At 59.4% G+C, this 19,979-nt stretch overlaps 2 protein-coding genes across 5 annotated transcripts; both read left to right on the top strand.

The window, feature by feature from the left end:
• Positions 1 to 384: 384 nt before the first annotated feature.
• On the top strand, positions 385 to 8,854 carry CD84 (CD84 molecule). Of its 2 annotated transcripts, XM_004613915.2 has the most exons (7): positions 385 to 448; positions 5,124 to 5,465; positions 5,573 to 5,818; positions 6,778 to 6,912; positions 7,025 to 7,113; positions 7,705 to 7,761; positions 8,724 to 8,844. In XM_004613915.2, exons 1-7 carry the CDS (start codon positions 403 to 405, stop codon positions 8,787 to 8,789), a joined length of 981 nt encoding a protein of 326 aa, XP_004613972.2. In that variant the 5' UTR covers positions 385 to 402; the 3' UTR covers positions 8,790 to 8,844. The 2 variants fall into 2 exon arrangements, with proteins under 2 accessions (XP_004613972.2, XP_054979334.1); XM_055123359.1 differs by lacking the exon at positions 7,705 to 7,761 and having other exon boundaries at positions 8,724 to 8,854.
• A 2,661-nt stretch (positions 8,855 to 11,515) lies between these two features.
• SLAMF6 (SLAM family member 6) lies at positions 11,516 to 16,919 on the top strand. 3 transcript variants are annotated; one of them, XM_055123358.1, is made up of 8 exons: positions 11,516 to 11,647; positions 12,875 to 12,963; positions 13,598 to 13,867; positions 14,198 to 14,314; positions 14,478 to 14,516; positions 14,841 to 14,929; positions 15,472 to 15,546; positions 15,697 to 16,919. In XM_055123358.1, exons 1-8 carry the CDS (start codon positions 11,580 to 11,582, stop codon positions 15,925 to 15,927), a joined length of 978 nt encoding a protein of 325 aa, XP_054979333.1. In that variant the 5' UTR covers positions 11,516 to 11,579; the 3' UTR covers positions 15,928 to 16,919. The 3 variants fall into 3 exon arrangements, with proteins under 3 accessions (XP_054979333.1, XP_054979331.1, XP_054979332.1); XM_055123356.1 differs by having other exon boundaries at positions 12,875 to 13,189; XM_055123357.1 differs by having other exon boundaries at positions 12,875 to 13,189; positions 15,692 to 15,879.
• The last annotated feature ends 3,060 nt before the right edge of the window (positions 16,920 to 19,979 follow it).

Below are 19,979 nucleotides of genomic sequence, written 5' to 3'. Positions count from 1 at the left end.
TGTGGCTGCTGCTGCTCCCTGCCCGCTCCTGCAGAACATACCCTCTGTGCAAGGGGGACCCAGCGGCTGTGCCACCCCCACCCCACACATCAGTGCCCCGGGAGCACTAAGGGGCAGAGCCAGGAACCGTTAAACCAATGACTAGCTCGGGCTGGGCTGAGCAGCCAGCAACAGCTGAGACCCCCGGGGAACATACACTCATGCCCCCTCCTGGGAGTGCCTCTTTCCTAGCGGAACTGGCCGGCACCGTTCTTGGCCTGAGTGGCCGTAATCTTCACGGTGAGGGGAGGGAGGGAATCGGCCGCTTGCACTTCCTCTCTGCTCACTATAAAAATAGCAACCAGCCCACATGTGCCAGTGGACAGAAGTGGACAGAGCGACGGATCCAGGGACCCGCCAGGCATGGCTCGGCTGCCCGTGTGTATCCTGCTGTTCGGCCTCTGCACCTGTGAGTCAGAGCCCGCCCGGATTTGAGGGAGCGTAGGGTGGCGTCTGCGGCCAATCTGTGGAGGGAACTGCACTGGGTCTGTGGTCGGCGGTGGGGTCAGGGGGGGCTGGAGAGAGCCCCAGCTGGTTCTTTGACTTCAGCTTTCGTCTCTGTTTTGTTTATTTGGGTTTTTGTTTGTTTGTTTGTTTGGGGTTTTTTTGTTTTTTGTTTTTTTAGTTATTTTTGTATTTTAGAATCACACCCAGTGATGCTCAGGGCTGACTCCTGGCTCTGCACTCAGGAATCACTCCTGGTGGTGCTCGCGGGATCCGATAGGATGGCGGGAGTTGAACCCAGATCAGTCACATGCAAAGCAAATGCCCTCCCCGCTGTAATATAGCTCCAGCCCTTTTCTGAACCTTGTCTTGGAACGGGGCCACTGCCTTAAAGAATAGCCCAGAAAGGCACCAGAAGAGAAAGGGGGTACACGACCTTGGCTCACTTAAGGTCAGTGGTTTACACCAGAGCATGTGGCTGGTTGGCAGCACCCCGTGTGGTTCACCGAGCTCTTTCGGATTCTTAGCATGTAAAACTAACAGTGGGTGGGTGTGTTAGGGTCGAGCAGACCAGTACAGTGGGTAAGGCATTTGGGTTCAATCCCCGGCATCCCATATTGTTCCCCGGGTATTGCCAGGAGTAACTGCTGAGCTTTGCCAGGTGTGATACACAAAAAGATACACACACACACACACACACACACACACACATACATTTTGGGTCACACCCAGCAATGCACAGGGGTTATTCCTGGCTCTGCACTCAGGAATTACTCGTGGCAGTGCTCTAGTAATCAAGTAAGGGATGTGTGGGACTCCTGGGGCAAAAAAAAAAAAAAGCCTCTTTCCTGCAGGATTTTCAATAGGTGGGAGGTTCGGTCTTTTCTTTTTGATTTTTTTTTAATTGAATCACCGTGAGATAAGAGGAGATTTGGGGGCTGGAGTGATAGCACAGCGGGGAGGGCGTTTGCTTTGCACGCAGCTGACCCGGGTTCGATTCCCAGCATCCCATATGGTCCCCTGAGCACCGCAGAGCCAGGAGTGATCCCTGAGCATCGCTGGGTGTGACCCAAAAAGAAAAAAAAGAAACTGTTAAAAAAAAAAAAAAGAGGAGGTTTGGTCTTCGCAGACATTGTCCCATCAAACCCAAAAACTGCCCAGCTCATAAGTGCTGACTGGCATTTCTGTGTGTGCTTTGAGTGTGCCTGACCAGTCACATCCATACACCCACCACTTCCTGGTCTGCGTTTGAGAGCAGAGAAGCCGGTCGCTCTAGGTGCCCCGGGTTCCCATGCCTGTCTCTCTAGGGGTCCTGGCTGTGCGTGGCTGTGTCTCAGCTGTTGTTGGGCCCTGCTAGGGGACCAGGCACCCATCCCACCTGGCTGCCAAGTGCTACCTCTCCTGCGTGGCCCTCCCAGGACCCCAGATAGGTCCGTCTGCAAACTTTCTGACCTGCCGGGCCATTCATGCAAGCGACCGAAGCGAGCTGAAAGTTGACGAAGAATTCTGGAGATTGCAGCTAGGGTGGGCTGGGAGGAAGATCTTTCACTGCCAGTCTCTGTCCTTGCTTGCCCTCAGCGTGCAAGGGTCAGAAGCAGCTAGGGGGTCCCGCTGGCCTCATCCTCTGCCCCCAGAACCCACACAGGCTTCGCACCCCACGGGGCTTGAGTCCAAGAGCCTGGTGGCTTGGGGGGAGTTCTGTGAGCGTCCCCTGAAACTTGGGACATTCTGGGATTTCAAATGAGCTTCAGGCTCAGCCCCACTGTTCCCAGACTCACCGGTCACGTGGTTTGTGGGACAAGTTGGGGCTTTCTACACAGACATTGTGGCTGAGTGGCTGTTTGGGGTGACGGAAGAGAAAGGGAGCGAGGGAGTGTATGTGGGGTTCTGGATCCTAGATGCTGCATTTGATCTGAGCCAAAAGGCCACGACATGGGCCCTGGAAATATCCACGTGGAAGCTGGGTGACTCGTCTGGTCAAGGACCCATGAAAGAGGCAAGCCCAGAAGCCTGCATCCCCCAGAGATGCCCAGATAGACCAGGGTCCCTCCTGCTGCTGCCCCAGCCCCTGTATACAGCCTCCCACACAGGGATCACTGATACACACACACACACACACACACACACACACACACACACACACACAGTGCACAGTCCTGTGCTCTGGCTCTCTTCCGTCTGACCTGTGTCCTAGAAGGTGCTGCCTCCCTCTTCCCAGGCCTCCTCTTCACAGCTCCTACCTCAGATTCTGCAGTGTGTGTGTGTGTGTGTGTGTGTGTGTGTGTGTGTGTGTGTGTGTTCACTGATCCCTGCCCTTACTTTTTTTTTTTTCTTTTTGGGTCACACCAGGTGATGCACAGGGGTCACTCCTGGCTCATGCACTCAGGAATTACCCCTGGCGGTGCTCAGGGGACCATATGGGATGTTGGGATTTGGCAAACGCCCTCCCCACTGTGCTATCGCTCCAGCTCCTGCCCTTGCTTTTTAATCTCTGCAGGTCCACGGGGCTGGAACAAGAGGACGGCAGGAAGGGCGTTTGCCTTGCACGCCACAGACCCAGATCCAATTCCCGGCATCCCACAGGGCCCCCTGAGTCCCATTAGGGGTGATCCTCGAGTGCAGAGCCAGAAATAACCCCTGAGCACCGCAGGGTATGGCCCCTAAATTAGGCAGGGGGCGGGTGTGGGCCAGAGCAGGATGCTGCGGGGAAAGGAAGTCAGAACTTCCCGTTTTCCCGAGACGCTGAAGTCAGGCATCAGGGGAGCAGATGAGTGTGGTGGGGGGAGGGGCTCCCCCACAAGCCGAGACTCACAGTCCTGTGCTCTGGCTCTCTCCCGTCTGACCTGTGTCCTAGAAGGTGCTGCCTCCCTCTTCCCAGGCCTCCTCCTCCGCACGGCTCCTACCTCAGATTCTGCAGTGTGTGTGTGTGTGTGTGTGCTTGTGTGTATGTGCCTGTGTGTGCATGTATATGTGTGTTTGTGTGTGTACACATGTGTACATGCATGTGCATACACATCTGCATGTGCAATCTGTGTGCATGTATGTACACCTCTGTGTGCACACATCTGTGTGCACATCTGTGTACATGTGTGCATGCATGAGCCTTTATGTGTTCACATGTGTGCACATCTGTGTGCATGTGTGTATGCATGTGCCTCTATGTGTGCACATCTGTGTACATGCATGTGCATGTGTGTGCCTCTGTGCATGCACGTGTGTGTGTGTGTGTGTGTTAGAGAAGCAGGCTCAAGCGTATCCCCTCTTAGCAGAGATGAGCCAGCAGAGGTATGTGCTGCTCTGCACAGCCTGAAACTTCCCTTCCTGGCCATCTTGTGACTCTGCTCCCGCCTGCTCTCTGAACCCTCCCTGACCTCCCCCCTCCACCCCCCCCCGTTCCCCTGCAGGAGGCTTGGCAATGGGCCCTGCCTCTGATTGACCAGCTGGTCCAGTCTCTAAGTTGTGGAGGTGATGTGGGGGACAAAGCTGCCCCGTCCGCCCCAGAGACCCTCTTCCTGGGTTGGCCTTGGACCAGAACAGTCTGTCCAGCCTACTCCGGGCCCCTCGGGTGCTGTCGGGGTGCTGGGAGTGTCCTGCCCTGACCGTCCCCCCCATGGTGTCCCAGCTAAGACTGACCTGGGCGTGATCCCCAGAATCCCCTATGGTACCCCAAGCCCACCGGGAGTGATTCCTGAGTGCAGAGCAGTACTCAGGTACTGCCAAGTGTGGCCCCCAAAACTCTCACTGTCACTGTCATCCCGTTGCTCATCGATTTGTTTGAGCAGGCACCAGTAACGTCTCTCATTGTGAGACTTGTTGTGACTGTTTTTGACATATCCAATACGCCACGGGTGACTTGCCAGGCTCTGCCGTGCGGGCGCAATACTCTCGGTAGCTTGCCGGGCTCTCCGAGAGGGGCAGAGGAATCGAACACGGGTCAGCCACGTGAAAGGCGAACGCCCTCCCCACTGTGCTATTGCTCCAGCTCCCCCCCAAACAAAAATCAAAAAATAAAAGTAAAACAACGTGCTTGTTTTCCAGACTCACTGGTTAAATAAGGTGCTCTGGGTCAGAAGGGCAGTGCAGGCATTAAAGCACCAGCCTTGGGGCTGGAGTGATAGCATGCAGCACGCAGCTGACCCGGGTTCGAATCCCAGCATCCCATACGGTCCCCTGAGCACCTGACCCAAAAAGCAAAAACAAACAAAAAAAAAAGGCGCCAGCCTTGAACACAGAGAACCCAGACTCCGTCCCTGCCATGGGCCCCCGGCCAGGAACAAGCCCTGAGCACCTCCAGCACCCCCAAAATAAACCAATCCAGGGCTGGAGATATAGCACAGCGGGTAGTGCATTTGCCTTGCACGCGGCTGACCCGGGTTCGATTCCCAGCATCCCATATGGTCCCCTGAGCACCTCCAGGAGTGATTCCTGAGTGCAGAGCCAGGAGTAACCCCTGTGCATCTCCAGGTGTGACCCAAAAAGCAAAAAAAAAAACAAAAAACAAAACGAAAAAAACAATCCAAGGATCTAAGACAGGAAGAGCTGCGGGCGCCTTACAGAAACCAGCCAATCTGTAGCAGCTCCTCGGGATGGGGAGAAGGGGGACCGGGGGTTCTCGGAAAGTCTGACTTCTGTGTCCTCAGGGCTGGAAGCTTCTGGAAAGAACTCGGCCATCACCTCGGTGAACGGGATTCTGGGTGAGTCAGTCACTCTTCCTCTGAAGATCAAAAACCCACAGGATGTGGAGAACATTGCTTGGTCTTCCCCAGAAATGTCTGTTGCTTTTGTACAACCCAAGTTCAGAGACGCACCCCAGGTTTCCGTGACTCACCAGAACTACTATGGACGACTAAACGTCTCGAGGGACAACTACGACCTGGTCATCAGCCACCTGAGGGCGGAAGACTCGAGGGTCTACACGGCCAACATCAACACGAAACATGGGAAAGAGACGGAGACGCAGCGTTTCAGCCTGCACGTGTACGGTGAGTCCGGGGCCAGGTTCTGGGCTGTTCTAGAATGTTCTAGAAGTCAGCAGTTCTCGAGGCCAGCTCACGATGCCCCTTCTCTCCCCCCCTCCCCCACCACCCAGGCCGGTTGGGGACAGTCACAATCACTCGGAGTGTGACACCCATCGAGAACGGCACCTGCAACGTCACCCTGACATGCTGGGTGGAGGGAGGCGAGAACGTGACCTTCAGCTGGACACCCCTTGGGGCCGGGCCCGTCCTCTACCTCTCCCAGGGCCCTGGGGGCCACAAAGGGGCCGTCACCTGCACTGCGTGGAACCCGGTCAGCAGCAGCAACGCCTCTGTGAACGCTGAGTTGCTGTGTACAGGTGATCACGGAGCCTCAGCATCCCCCCCCCCCACACACACACACGTGGAACCCCTATGTACAGGTGATCACAGACCCCAGCAGCTTACACACACACATACAAACACATGAAGCCCCTATGTACAGGTGATCACAGACCCCAGCAGCTCACACACACACACACACGTGATCACCCCAAGGACCCCCAAACACACACACATACACACATACACATGGAGCCCCTATGTACAGGTGATCACAGACCCCAGCAGCTCCCAAACACACACACACACAGAGCCCCTATGACAGGTGATCACAGACCCCCAGCAACCCCGAACACACACACACACACACACACACACACACACACACACACGAATCTCCTATGTACAGGTGATCACAGACCCCCAGCAGCCCCGCACACACACACACACACACAAACACATGAAGCCCCTATGTACAGGTGATCACCCCAAGGACCCCCAAACACACACACACACACACACACACACACGAAGCCCCTATGTACAAGTAATCACAGGCCCCAGCAGCTCCCAAACACATACACTCACACAGAGCCCCTATGACAGGTATCACAGCAACGAACACACACACACACACACACACACACACACACGGAGCTCCTATGTACAGGTGATCACAGACCCCTAGCAGCCCTGAACACACACACACACACACACACACACATACACACACACACGCGCGTGCGCGCGGAGCCCCTATGTACAGATGATCACAGGTTCCCAAGAGCCCCCAGCACACACACACAGTCACAGAGCCCCCCGCAAGCCCAGCCAGCCGTCCTGTGCAGGGAGAGCCCGGCGTGGGTCAGCCCAGCGTCTCCCTGGGACCCCTCAGAAGCCCTCTGACGGGTGCAGGGCTGGGGTGGGAGCCCTCTGCTGGCCCCGGGGAGAGCCTGCTCTCAGGCACAGCCCCTCACTGCTGCCTCCGTCCGCGCAGACGCAGTGCCGGGGTGCGAGCTCTGCCGGTCCTGGGTCCTGGCGGCGGCACCCTTCGTCCTGCTGCTCGTCCTGCTGACCGCAGCCGTCCTGCTGTTTCTGCGGCACAAGGCACTGCGCCAGCGTCCCCCACAAGGTACCTGGGGGCCGGCAGCCCCTCCAGTGCCACCCGCGGAGGGGAGCACGCGCCTGGCGTGGGGCCTGGAGGAGGGGGACCCTCCGAACCCCGCTGTTTCTCTCCCACCCAGACACCAGCTCGGAGAAAACACTATACACGCAAGTCATGGTGTCCCAGCCGGCCGACGCCCGGGTCTACGACGACATTCCCTGCTCTAAGGTGAGTGGCCTGGACAGCCAGGAATCCCTCCAGCAGTCGGACCTGCCACCGGTCCCTCTGGCAGCCTTTAGATCCCAGGCACTGGGGCCCGGGAGTCTCGGAGCCCGGAGAGGGGAGGTCTTGGGGGTCCCCTGTTTAGGAAGGGGGTCCCTGACACGTGCACAGGAGCTAAGGACCACGCGCAGCGCAGGGGACCCTTGCTCAGGCACCCAGCGGGGCCGCGGGGCAGGGCCGCGTGTGGGTGTGGCTAGGCTGAGTGGGCGGGGCTCGTTTGAAGTGGGCGTGGCTTAGGTAGCAGGACGCGGTGGGTGGGGCCTGCAGGTGGGTCCAAACAGGTGCAGATGCGGCTGGAGCGATAGCACAGTGGGGAGGGCGCTTGCCTTGCACGCAGCTGTTCAGGGTTCGATTCCCAGCATCCCATAGGGTCCCCTGTGCACCGCCAGGAGTAATTCCTGAGTGCAGAGCCAGGAGTAACCCCTGTGCATCGCCAGGTGTGATCCAAAAAGAAAAAAAAAAACACAGGTGCAGAGGGCATGGCTTGATGTGTGGGCGGGGATAAGCCCCTTCACCTGGCAGGTGGGTGTTTTGCAGATGGCGCCCCCCAAGGAGGAGCTCAGGATTTACTCCATGGTGCAGTACTCAGATAAGGTGATTTTCCTGCTGTACCCCCACCCCATCCTCTGTCCCCAGCTCTGGTGCCCAAGCTCTGGTGTCTGGGTACCGCCTGTGTGCGCACACCCATGGCGGGGCCCTTCTGACCCCAGTGTGGAGCCCACCGCCTCCAGCTGCTTCCACCTCGTTGTGACCGCTGGACCCTCAGTGCGTGCGCAGGACAGACAGCTGCGGGTGGGGGGGCTGACACTGTGGCCACTTGTCACAGCTTGGGGACGCCCATGTCCTGTGACTCCATGTCCTGCTCTGGGGCCTGCTGGGAGGGAAGCTTGGCGCTGGCTCGTGGCAGACAGGACACGGCCACAGGGCGGCACCTCTATGCCCTGCGTGAAGGGAGAAACCGGGCATCTGAGCTCGGGCCCAGGGGATGAGGAGGGAGGATTTCTCAGCTCCTCTCAAGCCCACCTGCATCTGGGTGCCCTGCGTTCCCTAGAGCCTCGTGAATTCCCCTGCTTCGGACAGCCTGCCCTGAGGTCCTGCCCACCCTTCATTCAGAGCCGGGGCATCCCTAATGCCCTATGCCCAAAGGGGGTCAGCCGGGAACGGAACCCGCCAGGGCTAACCCTGCAGCTGAGGGGCTGGAGCGACAGCACAGTGGGGAGGGGAGGACGTTTGCCTTGCATACGGCCGACCTGGGTTCAATTGCCAGCATCCCATATGGTCCCCCGAGCACCGCCAGGAGTAATTCCTGAGTGCATGAGCCAGGAGCAACCTCTGTGCATCACCCGGATGTGACCCAAAAAAGAAAAAAAAAAACCTGCTGCTGAGCTCAAGCACACACACACTCCCTTTCTGCTTCCTGTGCCTGGGCAGGGGAGGGACCCCACAGAGGGGAAGCCCAGCCCCCAGGCCCCCAAGGCTGTCCCAGGCGCCCTCGAGGTCCTGGGTCTCTGGCTTCCTGCCGGTAATAACACGGTTTCTCTCTCCCTCTGGTGCAGACACGGCCAGGCAGCCCCCCGGAGGGCGGATCCTCGGGGATGACCAACTACGCCAACGTGGTCTAGCCGGGGACAGCTGGACAGATGGAGGGACACAGACACAGATTCTACAAGAGCCCAGACCACGCCTGGGCACTGTGGCCCCTCCGTCGTGCCCCTGCTGTGCAGCCTGGCAGGACCCTCCACAGGTGCCCCAGAGAGTGGCGGGGAGGGACGCAGACCCCCGCCCAGGTGCTATACTGAGAAGACGCTGAGACGCCCTCCTGTCCAGGCGTCTGTCCCAGACCCCACTTAGGCCCGTGTGAGTGGCCCGTTGGACTCTCCTGAGACCTGGCCCTGGCCTGGGACTGTGGGTCCCAGCCTCTCCCATGCGGGTGCACCCGGCTCCACCAGCCCTGCCAAGACTGTCACCTAGAGGCCATCAGGGCAGGGTACTGACTGGGCACACACTGACCCATGGGGGCTTCTCTGTCCCCAAAGCCTCAGAGGCGTTAAGGTTCCTCCTGCCCACTGAGCGGATTTTTCTGCCCCCTTGATGGCCAGTGCCCAGTGCCCGTCACTCAGGAGAGATGGTCTAGGTGAGCTTGGCATTTGCATTGGACCGAGTAAAGCAGATTCACACACGTGTGCTCACATGGATGGCGTATATACTCACACGTGTACACACATGCATGTTTGAGTACACCTGCAAATGTGGACCCTGTGCACGCAAACATGCATGTGCATGTATGGATGTGCGTGCATACACAGATGTGTGTGCATACACAGGTACATACACGTGTATATGATTACCTGCACCAGTATGTACACCAACACTCCACCAGGTGGGCCAGCATCAGCAAACCCACCAAAAGTGAATGAGCAAAAAGGCTGCATTAGGGGCTGGAGCGATAGCACAGCGGGTAGGGCGTTTGCCTTGCACGCGGCCGACCCAGGTTCAATTCCCAGCATCCCATATGGTCCCCCAAGCACTGCCAAGAGTGATTCCTGAGCACAGAGCCAGGAGTAACCCCTGAACATCGCCGGGCGTGACCCAAAAAGAAAAAAATAAAGGATACATTAGGTCTTCACTGCCACTCTGCAGGGGGGTCTCTGCTGGCCTGGACAGAGGCTGGACTGCCACTCCAGCTTCCTGCTTCTCAGCCTTCCAGCCTAGGGGTCAGACTTGCCCACCGCAGCCCCCAGGACTCGGGGGTCTCATACCTGCACTGTTTCTCTCTGTTATCATCACTGATGGGCTGGAGCGATAGCACAGCGGTAGGGCGTTTGCCTTGCACGCGGCCGACCCAGGTTCGATTCCTCTGCCCCTCTTGGAGAGCCTGGCAAGCTACCGAGAATATCTTGCCCGCACAGCAGAGCCTGGCAAGCTCCCCGTGGCGTAATCGATATGCCAAAAACAGGAACAACAAGTCTCAAGATGGAGAAGTTACTGGTGCCCGCTCGAGCAAATCGATGAGCAACGGGGTGACAGAGACAGTGACAGTGATCATTACTGATACTCGACATTGCCCACCAGCTCGGTCTCTCTCCACAGCGCACCCCTGCCCGTTCCCAAATCCTGCGGGAGGCGTGGCCAGCTGTTCCAGTGCCCAGGGTCACTGGGAGCGGGGGAGCCGGTCTCCTCCCTCAGGAAGTGGGGAGAAGCCACAGAGATGTGGCATGGCCGCCCCAGGGTTCGGGCTGGGCCCCCAGCCCGCTGCCGCTCTGAGAAACAGTCCCCGCAGGCATTGGCAGCGTGGCCGGGCGAACACTCCCCTTCTGAGGCCACACCTGGCCCCCACCACAGCCCTGCTGGAGAGAGAGCGAGCTCGGGGACTCCCTCCAAGAGTGCTCTCATGTCTCTGCACTGCAGTCCGGTGGAAACTGTCCCCCGACACACACTGGGAGAGCTAAGCCTAATTCAGAGCTTCCTGTCCGCCCGGGGCCCCACCCCGTCCTAAAAGGCGAGGGGACCGCACGTCCGTGCCCTCAGCACATCCTTCCCCTCCTCCCAACTCAGGGAGGGCAAACGCCCTCAGCCGGGACCCCGCTCACTCGCCCACGCACCCTGGACTCAGCCCTCAGGCCGACCCTCCTCCTCTGTTGGCTCTGGGACCATCTCCCACCCCCCCCCCCCTGTGTCGGCTCCCTCAGAAAGGGCCTGCGTCTCAGCCCCGCACGCTGAGAATAAACTTAACCACGAAAACACTGGACGAGGGGCTGGAGCGACAGCACAGCGGGGAGGGCGTCTGCCTTGCACGCGGCCAACCCAGGTTCGATTCCCAGCATCCCATAGGGTCCCCTGAGCACTGCCAGGGGTAATTCCTGAGTGCAGAGCCAGGAGTAGCCCCTGTGCATCGCCAGGTGGGACCCAAAAAGCAAAAAAAAATAAATAAATAAAATAAAAAAGAAAGAAAAAAGAAAACACTGGGGGAAGTCGGACCTTGCCGGAGATACTCAGTGGCTAGGATGGGCTCTGGGATGCGTCCCCGACCCCAAGGAGAGGAGCAGAACCAAGCAGGAAGCTTTAGACTGGGTGATGATTTCCTTTGAAAAGCCGCTGCAGGGGCCAGAGAGGGCACAATGCCAGGGGCGCATGCGTGGTGCTCGCCTGTGCTCTCACTGGACACCTCTGGGTAGGGCCCCGAAAGCCCCCAACACTGCGGGGTAAGCCCCCACACACCACATCCTCTGGTCCTTGCACAGACCCAGGGCCCAGTGGTGGGGTGAACTGGGGGGAGGCGGGGAGGGGGTCCCGGACCTCCTGAGCCTGCTGGGGAGCAGCCCCTGTATCATACCCAGAAAGTCCCCTCCGGGCTGCACCTTGGCAAACAGGAAGAGTCAGAAAGGGGCAGAGGAAGTGGAGAAAAGCCGCAGATGTTCAGACCCGGAGATGCTCCGAATGCTATTACAGCTGCTCTGCCTCTTCGTCTACCCGGGGTCAGGTAAATGCCTCTGGGGGGGGCTTGGGGGGTGGTCCCTCCGTCTGTCCACCTGTTTGTCTGCCCAGGTGCGGGGTCTCTGGGATGTCTGGGACAGTGTCTCCTTGTCTAAGTGGGTGCCAGGCCTGGAGGACTCTGGGTCAGCTTCTCCAGGGACCCACACTCAGGAGCGTCCCTGCTGGTCAGAGAGGGTGAGGTGGGGGTCATCCTACCAAGCCCCTCTCTCCGATGTGTGGTCCGAGCTCTGGCCTTGGTCCCTTCAGCCATGAGTTTTTGGTGTTCGCTCACCACACTGAGAAGGTTCGCCAGGGCCCTTTCCGTTGGTGGAGACCCGGGGACACAGTGAGAAAGGGAGGCCATCACACACAGACACACACAGACACACATACACATTTTAAGCCCCAGGGATCTGCCTAGGCCACTTTGACACCGATTAGCCTCTATCTGAGTCTGCATTTGTATGGTCTCACTCCCGCCCTCTCTGCCACTGTGTCTCACCCCCATCAGTTGTGTCATTTGCTTTCTGCCTTCTGTCAGACTGGCTGTGTGTGCATCATTTGAATCTTACTCTTCTTCTGAGTTCGCATTCTTGACTCTTGTGTCAGTGGTGTTTGCATCATTCATCACTTTCGCTACGTCCAGCATTTGCACAACATGTTCAGGGACCTGGGCCAGAGCTATGTAGGGCACAGCGGGGAGGGCCTTGGCCTGGCACACGGCCGACCCAGGTTTGATCCCTGGCATCCCAAAGGATCCCCCAAGCACCACCAGAAGGAACTCCTGAGTGCAGAGCCAGATGTCAGCCCCGAGCATCGCCGGGTGTGACCCAAAAAGCCAAAACAAACAAACGAAAAGATATTCAAATGCCCCAAATGCCCCAAGCAGACCTTCTCAAGGTCCCAGTCTCTGCCACACATCTTGTAGGGGGCACCTTTCAGGGTGCCCTGGGGCCCTCATTTCTTTTTTTTTTTTTTTGGTTTTTAGGTCACACCTGGCGATGCACAGGGTTTATTCCTGGCTCATGCACTCAGGAATCACTCCTGGCGGTGCTCAGGGGACCCTATGGGATGCTGGGATTCAAACCCGGGTCAGCTGCGTGCAAGGCAAGCGCGCTACCCGCTGTGCTATTGCTCCAGCCCCTGGACCCCTCATTTCTCTGGTGGGGGAGGGGTGCAATAGTCTGGCCATTGGTCAGCACACAAAGCCACGGCTGCTTCTCTCTGTCCACAGCAAACCCGGTTCCTGCAAGCAGCTCGGCCCCGCTGGTGGTGAACGGGGCTGTGGGGGAAACCAAGATGCTGCCCCTGAACTTGACAGGGGTAAACGTCTCCGCCGTCTTCTGGTACCATAAACAAGAGGCCATCGCGGCCATCAGCCCTGGGGCCGATGGGAACCTGCATGCCATCTCGCCTCCCAAATGGAAGGGCCGCCTCACTGCCACCAGCTCTTTCTCCGTGCTGCTTGGGCCCCTGACGGAGGCGGACGCAGGGCCCTACCAGGCCCAAATAGATAAGATTACTTTAAACTACACTTTGCGAGTCTTCCGTGAGTGGGGGCCCTGGTTGCGGGGGAGGGAGGCGCCCCGTTTTCCCACACGCCTACAGGCACGCACCGCCCATACCAAGCCCACAGAGATGACCCCGGGCCGCCCACCTGCACTGACCTCCCTCGAGGGTCTTTCCCACCCAGGGGCAGAGAGGACCCCAAGTGAGCCTGGAGAAGCAGTGTGGGTAGCCCCGGGACCCCACTGAATGGAGGGGCCCTGAGCTCGGTCCTTCCTCACCACCTACTGCTCCCCGCACAGCTTCTGTCTGAACTGCAGCTGGCCACACCCCCCATCTGTGGTCAGTCACACAAAGGACCGGGCTGGTTAGAACTCCCGACAGCTGTCGGGGGCTGAGCAGGCCGGCGGTGTCACAAGGCGAGCACCCACACCCGCCATCTCTGCACCAGGCCGGCTGAGGACCCTCAACGTGACCCATTCTGTCCAGCACTTGGAAAACGGCACCTGCGAGCTGCAGCTGGTCTGTGTCCTGCCCGGGGACACAGGGGACTCTGTGAGGTTCTCGTGGAAGGAGGCCCACGGGGACACGGTGGGGACAGAAGCGAACCTCACGATGTCCTGGGTCCCCACCGAGCCCCGCGGTGGCCAGCTCAGCTGCACCGCCGAGAACCCCATCAGCAACGTGTCCGTGTCCATCAGCCCCGCAGCTCTGTGTGCGGGTGAGTGTCACGGGCCCCCGCAGAGCCACAGAACAGCCCGGCGCCGGGCAGCCGGGACCCTCAGAGCAAAGTCCTCAGCCCCTCCCAGAAAGAGACCCCAAGCGGGGCTGGAGTGACAGCACAGTGGGTAGGGCGTTTGCCTTGCACACGGCCGACCTGGGTTCAAATCCCAGCACCCCATATGGTCCCCTGAGCACCGCCAGGAGTGATTCCTGAGTGCATGAGCCAGGAGGAACCCCTGTGCATCGCCGGGTGTGACCCAAAAAGCAAAAAAAAAAAAAAAAACAGACCCCAACCCCCCCCCACCGGCCACTCCATCTCTCCCTCTAGCGTCCGGTGGTGTGGCCGCCCACGTGACGCCATGGATGGTCGCCTTGTTCGTGACTGTGGCCCTGGGCCTGCTGCTGGCCTTCCTCATCTTCTATCTCCGGAAGACAAGACTCAGAGGTTCTGGCCCCAAGACCCCTCCACTCAGCCTGCGGACGCCTGGGTGGGAGGGTCCAGGCCCTGGCGGCTTGAGGGGTGGGGACAGCCCCCAGGGGTACCCCAGGCCTCCTCGCCTCGCTGCTGGGGTTCCCAATTTCCCTCACCCTGACTTCTCTGTCTCCAGGCAACTTCTGCGTCTCTACTCGGCAGATGCCCAATCCTGGTGAGTCCCACCCTGAGCGGGGGGCGGGGAGGGGGCCTGAGGGACACGGTGGGGAGGGGGAGCTTGAAGGGTAGGTGGTCAGGGGCCAGCACTGGGGTCCTGGCCACGCCCTCACAGTAGCTTGGCACTGAGCACCGAGCTCTCTGTGGACGGGAGTGTGAGGTGGGCTCAAAGCCCTCAGTCCAGCCCCCCTACTGAGGGCAGGGCCAGGTCACAGGGCGGAGCTTGTTCCAAAGGACTCTCCATCGAGAAGGGCATTGAGGCTGGGGCCAGGGGGTGCCCGGCTTAGCGCCCCAGCCTGGCACCCTGACCACCGTCCTGCAGCACCAGGACAGACGCCGAGGAACACAGAACATGTGTACAACATAACCTCAGGGAACACGGTGTATGCCCAGGTCACACACCCAACGCAGGTGAGTGCTGAGAGCCACAGCCACAGCCAGGCGGCATGGCTGATGTCCTGGCCCGAGCCTGCAAGCCTGTCACAGGGCCCTTGTCTCTGCTTAGCCTGACTTTCCCTCATGCCCCACCTTGGGCCCCTGACACCATCCCCCTCCTAGTCCTTGATCTTCTGACTTTTGCTCTGAAAAAAAAAAAAAATTTTTTTTTTTTTTTTTACTTTTTTGGGTCACACTTGGCAATACTCAGGGCTGACTCCTGACTCTGCACTCAGGAATCACTCCTGGCGGTGCTCAGGGGATACTCAGGGGTGCTGGGGATCCAACCCGGGTCATCCCTGTGCCAGGCAAACGCCCTCCTGCTGGTTTCTAGGGGACACACTTTTATTGGGGGCTCCGGAAGTGCCACTTAGCTCCCCGAGGCTGTGGGCATCGCACGCCTAGCTGGGCTGGTCCACCCCCCACCGCTCTGCAGCACGTCTTCCTCCCTGTCGTATGCTTTCTTGACAGCTGTGCAGTGTAACTCTGGGGGGCTCACAGGGTTTCCCACTTGACAGGAAACGGAAGTCACAGCACCCAAGAGAGACGGCAAGTCCTCTACCATCTACTCCACCGTCCAGCCGCGCCTAGAGGTGGGCCCGTCCTCACCTCCTGCCCAGAGGGGGGCAGGCCCCGGGTGGACGCCCCCTGGTGTGGGGTGGTGCTTGGCCCTGTTTCTGCAGCCCCCAGCCTCCTGCTCCCCAGCCCTGCCCCCTGACGCTCGCCCCTCTCCCCCAGAGCAGACCTCTTCATGGGGGCCGGGGGTCAGCCCTAGACTATGTGGTCTAAGCCGAGAGCCTGGAAGGAATCGTGGAGGCCCCACTCCTCCAGCCGGGGATGGTCTCACCTGCCCGCCGGATGTGAGCGCCGAGGCTAGCCCACCCAGACCCGACCCTGCTTCCCAGACAGAGATCCACCAATCAGCTTTTCCGGCCCGTGTCCTGCCCGGCACTTCCTGTCTTCTCCAGTCCTAACTCTACGGATGCTGAGCAGAGGGTGTCCGGCAGACACTGGCCTTCAGGGACCCTGGACCTGTCTCGCTGCAGAATGGCCAAGGGATGGGTGGTGGCGGCGTTTGTGGCCCAGGGCCCCCAGAGAACTGAGCTGCGGCATCCCCTTGCACACGTGGGAGGCACTGGGGTTCGAACTCTCAGCCTCTCGCTTGCTCCCTAGCTGTCTTAGCACCTGAGCCACCATCCTCAGGCCCCTGGTCCATCTTCTTAAACACTCATCTCTGGGGACGCAGAGCGGGGAGCATTTTTTTTTTTTGGTTTTGGGGTCACACCCGGCGATGCACAGGGGTTACTCCTGGCTCATGCACTCAGGAATTACTTAATATTTTTTTTAAATTTTTTTTGCGTCACACCCGGCGATGCACAGGAATTATTCCTGGCGGTGCTCAGGGGATCATATGGGATGCTGGGACTCGAACCCGGGTCGGCCGCGTGCAAGGCAAACGCCCTACCCGCTGTGCTATTGCTCCAGCCCTATAAGCGGGGAGCACTTTTAAAACAAGTTCTTTGAGCGGGGCCGTCAGGCAGGCCCCGCCATGGGGGTGTTCAGAGGCGAGTGGGGGCTGCTCCTGGCAGCCCTCGGCCAGCAGTGCTGAGAGTTCGGTGCAAGCCCTGAGGAGCCTCAGTTCCTTCCTGCCCCGCCCCCGTTTCGCTCCCCTCCCTCCAGCCCCCGCAAGGGCGCTCGGTTGTTTACAGCAGGACTCTGCCCACCTGCGGTCAGCGCGCCCATGCGGTGACGCCCAGCAGCTGCCCTGGAAACAGAACACGTGGCACGTGGCTCTGGCCCCTCCGTGCCCGGCACCTCCCACACCTGGAGCCCATCAGGGGTGGCCGTGCTGAGAGCAGGCCTGGACGTGGGGGGGGCGCTAAGACACAGCCGTCCCCTCATCCACGGGGGCCCAGCACCCCTGAAGGTTACCCAGGGCCACGAGGAGCAACCCTTGAATAAACCAATAAACCACTGAACCCCACTGAGCTCTGTCTGGACAGCCCCCGGGATACGGCACGGCCGTCCCTGCCTGGACCCCTGTCACTGGCTCACTAGGGTGGGGGGGGCTCCATCCATCTCAGGGCGACCCTCCGGGGTGCTGCCGTACCCCCGTCTGCTGTGCTGCAGGTGCTGGGTGCGTCTGGGATGGCCCGCCTTCCCCCACAGCGTTGCGCTGGCGCCCGGAAGAGCAGAAGCCCCTCTCCTTGGGGACCTGGAAAGTCTGTGGAAACCCTCCATTTCCTCTGGGGGCCGAGTCCCCTCCCACGAGGTTCCGATTTCACGCAGCCTCCCCCCTCCCCCCGCAGCTCGGAAGTGTGGGACCTCTGAGTCTTGTGTCTGCAAATTTCCAGCAGCTGAGCCCCCCCAGCTCAGCGGGGGCTCCAGGTGTCTGGGTGTGCCGGGTGGTCCCCATGTCTCTCCTCTCCCCCCCCCTCGACCCCGGGTCTCTCTGGCTCTGCCTCCTCCCCTGGGCACCCTGCTCCCTCGCTCTGGCTCTCTCCCCACCTGCTGCCCTACCTTTGGGTGCATCTTGGCCAGGACAGGAAGGAGGAGGCTGAGCCGAGCCCCTCAGGTGAGTGAGAACAAGACTGAGCCAGGCATAGATGTGGGCGGGGGCGGTGCGCTCCTTGTACCCCCTGAGCCCCCAGCTCCCACCAGCCCATGGGTCCCCACGCTCCCCACCACCCGCTGCCCGCACCCCCTCGGGGACGGCTCTGAACTGTGGCAGAGCAAATCCAGTCCCCGAAACCAGCCACCGTGGCAAAAGGAATCGACACCACAGGCCCTGGCGGAGACTCAAGAGGCAGAACCACAGCTGGCTTGAGACCCGCCATCCTTGACACATTCAAGTGCACGCTAGCAGGGGGCTGGGGTGCCCTCCCCCCGCCCCAGGGGTGATGCTCTTTCTCCTCTTCCTCATTTGGCTTTATCTGAGCCCCGGTTCCCTGGGGCGCTTGGAAGCAGGAGAATGTTTTTTTTGTTCCCCCGGACCCATGACAAATGAGGGCTACTGGGTTTGAATGAAGTCCGGCCTCACTGCTTTTCATTTTGGGTTATTTTTCTTTTTCTTTCTTTCTTTTTCTTTTCTTTTTTTTTTTTTTTTTGGTCTTGGGTTTAGTCAGCGTCTTTGGCGCCGAAGGATGCCAAGGAGAAAGGCTTTGAAACGTTGTCATGGAAACCTGGGGAAGCTTGCAGCTCAGTAACTGGCGGCTCCCTACTCAGCTCTGGGACCACGGCCACTCTGGGTGGTGACCCCCGCTGGCCTGCTGCGTCCAGCTCATGCCCTGGTAGCCGCCTGCAGTCGTGCTAGTAGACACAGAACCTGGGTCTACACCCGCAGAGTGCGGAGCTGTAGACCCCAGTCCCAGGAACAGAGAGGCTGAGCAAACATCCTCTTTATCTTTGGATCTGCTCTGAGCTACACAGCTGTGCCCCCAACAGCTAAAGCAAGAGAGGCTACGCCCAGTACCCCTGTCTTTTTTGTTTTTTCTTTTTTTGCTTTTTGGGTCACACTCGACGATCCACAGGGGTTCCTCCTGGCTCATGCACTCAGGAATCACTCCTGGCGGTGCTTGGGGGACCCTATAGGATGCTGGGAATCGAACCTGGGTCGACTGCATGTAAGGCAAAGGCCCTACCCGCTGTGCTGTCGCTCTAGCTCCAGTTCCCCAGTCTTGAACACGCTTCCCCCATAATTCCCAACCCTCCTGGGGTGAAAACCCAGATGTCCCCTTGGACGACGTTCCCCTCACCCCGGAGCCCGGCTCTGAGGGGCATCCCAGGGCAGAGAAGAGGCGGCCGGGTGTGACGGTGGCTGCGTCCCAGAATGAATTTCCAACAAATCAAAAGCAGAAGCGAAACCACAGGCCTGCATTGGCGGGGGAGGGGGGCGGCAGGTCGTGGGAACGGGGGTGGGGGGCAGCTCTGGGGTGTATGCCACTACCAAATTGTGTGCACATGTTGGGGTGGGGTGTGCGGGCCAGGCTGGGACTCCCTCTTCCCGCCCTTCTCGGCCCGCTGCCTTCCCAGAGTTCCCCCTTTCCCCCAGGCATGACCGGCTCTGGGAACTGGGGGGGCTTGTGTTTCCGTGACAGCCCCGAGTCACCGTCTGCGGTTTCAGGCCTTCTACACATGCAAGGCAGGTGGTCTGCCACAAGCCCACCCCACCCAGGTTGATTCTTTTTTTTGTTTGTTTTTGTCTCTTTTTCGGGGGTGAGGGTGGGAATCTCCCAAGCAGCACTCGGGGGGCACGGGGGCCCCTCCTGGGGATTCTGCCAGCCACATGCAGGTGTGTTCATGTAAGAGCTGACGGTGTGGCCCTGCAGGGCTGGGACCACCAGGCCACACCCAGGGGTGCCCGGGTGACACATACAGTGGCAGGGATTGAACTGGGGGCTCTCGCCTAACCCTGCACCAGCACACGCTGTGGGGGTCTCTGAGCTCTAAAGGCAGCTGAGTGCAGAGCCACTGGCCCATTCCTGGGGACAGCCGGGACGGCAGCTGGAGAGAATGGGAGGGGGGGTCCTGACAGCCACTAGGACCCGGGACCTTCCCTCTGTGTAAACACTGGAACCTTCCAGTCCCTTCCCGTCAGTCATCATATAAACCGCTTGAACGCTTTCCCTGCCTGCCTGAAAGCTGAGGTGAGACCTGCCCTCAGGAACTTCCCTTGGGGGCTTGAGCGATAGCACAGCAGGTAGGGTTTGCCTTGCACACGGTCAACCCAGGTTCGATTCCCAGCATCCCATAGGGTCCCCCCGAGCACCACCAGGAGTAATTTTTTTTTTCTTTTTGGGTCACAGCCGGCGATGCATAGGGGTTACTCCTGGCTCTGCACTCAGGAATTACTCCTGGCGGTGCTCAAGGGACCCTTTGGGATGCTGGAAATCAAACCCGGGTCGACCGAGTGCAAGGCAAACGCCCTACCTGCTGTGCTATTGCTCCAGCCCCAGGAGTAATTCCTGAATGCAGGCCCTGGGAATCACCGGATGTAACCAAAAAAGAAAAAAAAAAAGGAACTTTT

Source organism: Sorex araneus, chromosome X (assembly GCF_027595985.1).
Source record: "Sorex araneus isolate mSorAra2 chromosome X, mSorAra2.pri, whole genome shotgun sequence".
Taxonomy (NCBI): Eukaryota; Metazoa; Chordata; class Mammalia; order Eulipotyphla; family Soricidae; genus Sorex; species Sorex araneus.
The sequence above is the reverse complement of the archived record's forward strand: the minus strand, read 5'-3'. Positions and strand labels throughout refer to the sequence as shown.

Excerpts from the sequence above, each read along its gene's own strand:
- CD84 (XM_004613915.2), top strand. The coding sequence starts at position 403 with ATGGCTCGGCTGCCCGTGTGTATCCTGCTGTTCGGCCTCTGCACCT. Across the intron at positions 7,114-7,704 it reads ACGACATTCCCTGCTCTAAG|ATGGCGCCCCCCAAGGAGGA; the intron begins GTGAGTGGCCTG and ends GGTGTTTTGCAG. Across the intron at positions 7,762-8,723 it reads TGGTGCAGTACTCAGATAAG|ACACGGCCAGGCAGCCCCCC; the intron begins GTGATTTTCCTG and ends CCTCTGGTGCAG.
- SLAMF6 (XM_055123356.1), top strand. The coding sequence starts at position 11,596 with ATGCTCCGAATGCTATTACAGCTGCTCTGCCTCTTCGTCTACCCGGGG. Across the intron at positions 13,868-14,197 it reads CCCCGCAGCTCTGTGTGCGG|CGTCCGGTGGTGTGGCCGCC; the intron begins GTGAGTGTCACG and ends CTCTCCCTCTAG. Across the intron at positions 14,315-14,477 it reads CCGGAAGACAAGACTCAGAG|GCAACTTCTGCGTCTCTACT; the intron begins GTTCTGGCCCCA and ends CTCTGTCTCCAG.